The sequence below is a fragment of the Lygodium microphyllum genome, chromosome 12, assembly GCF_053477565.2.
Source record: "Lygodium microphyllum isolate KBCC chromosome 12, Lygodium_microphyllum_v1.1.10, whole genome shotgun sequence".
Classification (NCBI taxonomy): Eukaryota; Viridiplantae; Streptophyta; class Polypodiopsida; order Schizaeales; family Lygodiaceae; genus Lygodium; species Lygodium microphyllum.
This window is the reverse complement of record NC_141146.1, coordinates 3,074,740-3,080,739: the sequence shown is the minus strand read 5'-3', so window position 1 is coordinate 3,080,739 and position 6,000 is coordinate 3,074,740. Positions and strand designations below refer to the sequence as shown.

The 6,000-nt window shown below is 39.6% G+C and overlaps 1 protein-coding gene across 2 annotated transcripts in view; it reads right to left on the bottom strand.

Annotated features, from left to right (window-relative positions):
• Positions 1-249: 249 nt before the first annotated feature.
• LOC148027404 (uncharacterized) overlaps positions 250-6,000 on the bottom strand; it is a 60,654-nt gene continuing 54,903 nt past the window's right edge. The window contains exon 3 of one of the 2 annotated variants that reach the window (XM_087689086.1): positions 250-528. In XM_087689086.1, coding sequence (XP_087545212.1) covers positions 417-528 — 112 coding nt within the window. In that variant the 3' untranslated portion in view covers positions 250-416. Of the gene's footprint in view, positions 529-2,510; positions 3,215-6,000 lie in introns of those variants that run through there. The other variant, XM_087689085.1, reaches the window with a different exon arrangement.

The window sequence follows — 6,000 nt, the reverse complement described above, 5'->3', positions numbered from 1 at the left end:
GTCCCCAACTTCAGTTTTTCTATTGAAAACCAATCTTAAGAATTTTGTATATTTTAAAATTATATAAGGTTTACTTCTACCTTCCTACAATTTTCATGAAAAAACCATCACACGACCACAAACAAGATACCAATACTTGCGAGCGAATTGATTGTCTCTTGATTTGTCTATCCTACCTATGCTAGTCTGTGGCATTTCGAAGCGCGAGTTTCCATCCCATCATACAAGAGAAATATGTACCTGGTTCCTTGATTTCATATGCCGTTAACAACCACCAAAATGTCATTGCTCTTGCCAACTAAACCATCGAGCTTCAAAACTACTTATTGTTTCAAGTGTTTCAAGTGTTTCAAGCAATATGGCTATGGCTCTCTCACATAGCCATTACAACTCTCCAAAAAAGTATAGTGGACTCATCAATTTACCTTCTTGTTGTAGTCTATCCGTTGAAGGCTCATCAATGGCTCCACAATCCTTGCAACGCACCACAAGAAAGCTCCACCTTCATTGCATTGATCATTGCACAAGCTCCACATGGAAAAAGAAATTGATGATGATGATGAGAAAGCAAGAGCTTCTCCAATCGATCCCTCACTCTACCTCATATACACACACATGCACATGCGCACGCGCACGCACACACACGTGCATGCTCTCTCTCTCTCTCTCTCTCTCTCTCTCTCTCTCTCTCTCTCTTGCAAGAAGCAAGAAGAGATCACATAAAATTACACACCAAAAAATGAGCTTATCCATTTACTTTCCAATTTTTATACATGGCCTCAAATTTTGGACACCCTCCTTTTACATTTGCCTAGATTGACCTCTTACTATCATATACCATTTACATTCTTTTACCAATTTACCAACTAATTTACATTCTTTTACCAATTTACCAACTAGTTTGGCAAAGAGTAATTGATACAACTTGCATGGGAGCAAGCCCATCACTCTTGTACAAACATAATTCCAAATAATTTTCCAATTTGAAAAGCTACAATTTATTTTTTGTACCTCTTTTTTACTATTTTCTTATACCTCGTCATTATTGAAATTTTTTCTTCTACCTTTTCTTGCACATTCCTTAGTTGAATCTTTGTAGATGCGATTAACAATAAGAAAGCAAAAAAATCCTAAATGTCAAAGAAAATCTCAAAGATGACACGTATATAAAATCATCAATACTTACATTAAATGCTTAAAATAGTCAACCAAACAAACTTTCAAGATTAATATATCAATTAAAAATGATAAGTTTAATAGACGTGTATGCCATGTGTGTGTTATGTATGGTGATATAGGAGAGAGAAAAATGACTTTAATATCTACAAAAGACCAAGATGGTCCATGAGAGCTAAGCACATAGTACAATTGTAGTGATGCATGGTTAAACAATATAATGAAAAGTATAATCAAAGTATTTTAATGCATGGACGAAACATAGAGATCTATGGCTATAGTAAAAGCTAAGTACAAAAAGAAATAAATTAAAACAATCTACAAAGCTCAAGATGATGAGGCCCCCACTCATATCAATATCTCTATCATAAGATGTTATAAAAGCAACTGCTCCAACCTAGTGAGGTTGAGATATGGTGAGAATGACTAGACGACAACCCAAAAGGTCAAGGGCAACTCACTTAATATAGGCATACAACTCAATCAAGGTGATCCTTCATGAATATGAACTCCCTTGGATTGGGAGGGTGTCACCAATGAAGGAGCCCTAGTGATCACCAATGTGAGGAACTTTTGTGTGTATCCTCTAATATCCTATATCTCAAAGTTCTTGTGGTGTCAAAGCTTTTATCAAGAACGTGCTAAGCACACCTAGTCCTTGAACTCCATGATTGCATCTAATGGCCTAAAATTCTCCCGAAAGAGGCAATAGCATCTCCCTCTTATCTCATAGTACATAGTTCAAAAGAATGTAATGCTCCTTTGACTCTTACCTCTATCCCATATTATTGGCAAATTCAATCTTATGGCTTGATACCCCCATATCGCCATATCTCTATCGATTACTAATGTGATAAGACATTGGTCTTTTGGGGGGATGGGAGAGGGGGACATACACACACGCACACGCACACACACACGCAAGCCATTTCCCAATGGATCAAGATTATCAAAGCATTATCAACTCTCATTGACTCCATATAAATGAATAAATCAACCCCCATATCACCATATCTCTATCGATTACTAATGTGATAAGACATTGGTCTTTTGAGGGGATGGGAGAGGGGGACATACACACGCACACGCACACGCAAGCCATTCACCAATGGATCAAGATTATCAAAGCATTATCAACTCTCATTAACTCCATATAAATGAATAAATCAAACCCCATATCACCATATCTCTATCGATTACTAATGTGATAAGACATTGGTCTTTTGGGGGGATGGGAGAGGGGGACATACACACACGCACACGCACACGCACACGCACACGCAAGCCATTCCCCAATGGATCAAGATTATCAAAGCATTATCAACTCTCATTAACTCCATATAAATGAATAAATCAACAAAATTTGTTTTACTAAACACTTCAAAACAAGTTGAAATTTATCATGCCCAAAAACAAGTGGAACACTTGAGCCTCGGTAAAGGCAAATCAAAAAAATACCCTTGTTGCACTTGAGAAAGCATGGTTATGATGCTGGAGAATATGGATTATCTATCCTTGGAACACCAAAATCATAAAGCGAAGTGTATTGACCGTCTTACGTTCCATGTTACAATGAATGATATGTTGGCTCTACAACGGGTTGTGTTCATGTCCCTCTTTTGAATAACCTAGGTTTAGCATAATCCCACCTTTAAATTTTGAAACTGGCCTGAGAGAGAAAAACCTTAAGATTTTGATTATTTGAGAACAAAGACCTGCAAATATAGGCACTTTACCCCTTAGATTTTCGTTGGAAGGTTCTCAACCTTTTTGGAGAGTTATTTTCGAGCATTGGCATGTACAATGACCTACTAGGAGGTGTTGGTCTGGTATGTTTATGTCTTTTCCCGGTGCTATACAATCGGGTTACTATTATCCAGTCTCCGCCTGCTCGGCCATCTTATTCTTCTCCCGTGGTGGCGAAGCAGATAGTGGTGAACTGCTTGATTGCCTTCCATCTTCTAACAGGTCCATGGAAGTAGTAGCTCTCCCTTGAGCCTGAATTGAGTCGCCCTTGCTTTGAGATGAAGCTCCTCCCCTGACATAAGATCCAGGCATCGGTTAACTAAGATCACACCCACAAAAGCTTTCTACCTTGAAATTTGCCACGACATGAATGGGTTAATCACATCTTCTTGATGATGCCTATGAACTTATGGTTTCATTACATCCAGATCCCATCTTCATTGGATCAAAGTGCCACTTTAATCACATGAAGATGGCACTTCAAAGCGACACACGACTACATGCAAGTGCTCTCTTATGACTACATTTTGGCATTATGAGCTTATAGTTTAAGTCTTAGAGGCTAGGCCCCAGCTACTCTTATGATGCATCCGTGTCATATCACTTCAGACTCCATGCAATCCTTCAATATACTCTGAGAAAGAGACTCCCACCATCTCAGTGAGAAGAGGATATTAGCCACCATGCTCAAATCTCCAGTTTTACTATCATCAAACAACTCCTGAAAGGTGTGAGAATTGATGAACATATGATCATAAAATTTTGTTGTCCTTCCATCCCACCCAGAAGATGACCCTAAATGTTTGGTTCAATTACAGATCTTTAAAAAAAATTACCACCTGAAACAGTGGTCCTTTTGAAGATCAAATATGTTCCACCTACTGTCGCAGCCTCAACTAGCTCTGGAAATTTTTCTCATCGTGGCACAAAAAGTCGCTTCTTTTGAGAACGTCAGAAACTATAAACATTTCACTATTTTCCATGCTTTTGCTTCATACATCTGTTTGAGAACCCAATAAAAAATCCTACTCACTAAACTTTTGTTGAGAAGCCAAGCTCAATAGATGTGGTCTGTCGACATTCGTGACATGCCAGGCTGATTGTTTGTGCTTCTGTCATTGGCACAATTGTTGATGTCACTGGCACCATTGTTAGTCGTTACACTTAGATACTAGAAATTACACTGACACTACAGTTAGCATGCTCATAGCATCAGCCCATGTATAATCACACTTCGTGTTCTCTACAGCTGTGCTTGTGGTGCACAAAATCAAGGTTTGTAGAAGCAAATCGATGGTTGCATGAGAGAGTATTCTCCATAGTTTATCAACAAAGAAATGATTGCATTTCTAGTTGTCAGAGTATCCATGGGAATTTTCACTTCATTCATTCTCTATATTCATTGTCTCTGAGTTACCCTAACCCTAACTGTGTTCTTCTATCAATCTATGATTTGTCGTACGGTGTTATTTGTGTTTCTGTATTAGGGTCTTTCTTCACATGGTATCAAAGCCAAGTTCATTGAGAGAAACCTGGGCCTTGATTTAAAAGCTCTACACAAGAAGTAGGAACAACGCAAGGGCAGATGACTTCGAACGCTACTTCCGCACCACTTCTCAGATATCCAAGCTAAATCCATGGAGGAACAACTCGAAGTGGGCCTCATAGCTTGCTTCACAGTTTCCGACATGGCCAGACAAACATTGGACTATCATGGAGTTCCACGACCTCACGAGATCACTACAGCTCAGTACAATCTCATTTTGAAGCATAGAGCACAGTAGCAGATAAAAGGTAAGTCTGAATTTCACCCTTTAGATTCGGTGCACCGATCTACTGACCATGCAAGAAGGGCGGAATCTCCACTTAGGATTGGCCATCCGCAAGTGGAAACTGCATTTAGTACACTCCATTGCCTTCATACTTATTCTCTCCAGTGCCAACTATGTCTACCATTTCAGATTCTGTTAATAATGTTTTCCCTTCTCCATGATTTTCAAGATGAAGAATGTATGCAAAACAATTTCTCTTTTATGAGTAATGAGGAAGATAGATATTTCTTTATGAACTCAAGACTAGGTAAGCAGTTGAAATAAGAAACTGTGAGTACTTTTTCCCCTTCTTTCCTTCAAACAATTTTGTTTTCAAAGGTCAAAATGAAATAGGTGCATCTTCATCGTCATTATTTCAATTTAATACATTTAATGGACAAAAGGAACTCACATTATTTCCCACATCTACACCTATCACAAATCCATTTAATCTCCCTCCCATCCCATCCTCTTATTCCGCTGCCACACCCTTTCAACCTTCATTAAGTGCATCATTTGTTGCATCTCATCTAGGATCACATGTGTTTTCATTCACCACACCGAGAGATTCTTCAAACTCAGGCACAGCTGTTAGGACCTCATCTCTTCCTCAATCGGGTAGTATTCCACATTTTCCTCACACACTTTTAGGATCATTGCAGCTTGGATATTCCCCCCAGTCTCTCTCGAGCGTGGATCAGTTGGTGTCACAATTTGCCTCTACGGCATTATCTAATGGACCCTTTGGTCCCAACCGACATTTGGACAGGGCATACGTGTCTCAGTGCCTCCAGCTTCACCCACACCTTATGGAAACATTCATGTTTCACTGTCTCCACATCAATCGGCACTCATTGGACACTCATAGCCTATTTCTACCTACCCACCTCTTCCCCCTCCTTATCAAACACCTCCACCACCACCACCACCTTATCCTCCACATCCATCTTACCCCACATTCCCGACACCTCATGGTTCTACATCATCTTCTGCCAAGCATGCATTCAATGACAGGACTCATTTTAACGGGTCAAACTTTACAACTTGGTCAAACTTGATGAGACATATCCTTGACTCACAGAACCTATGGAATCTTGTGCAGGGGTTGGAACCCCAACCCAATCTCGCACTTGTTCCATGTGAGGTCATCCACTCATGGAAGGCTAGGAATGCATCCGCTATTGTCGAGCTAATACAAGGCTTATTGCCTGAGTTTCATTCTCAGCTTCAGCATTTTGACTTAGTGTCAGAGTGATGTGCACACTTG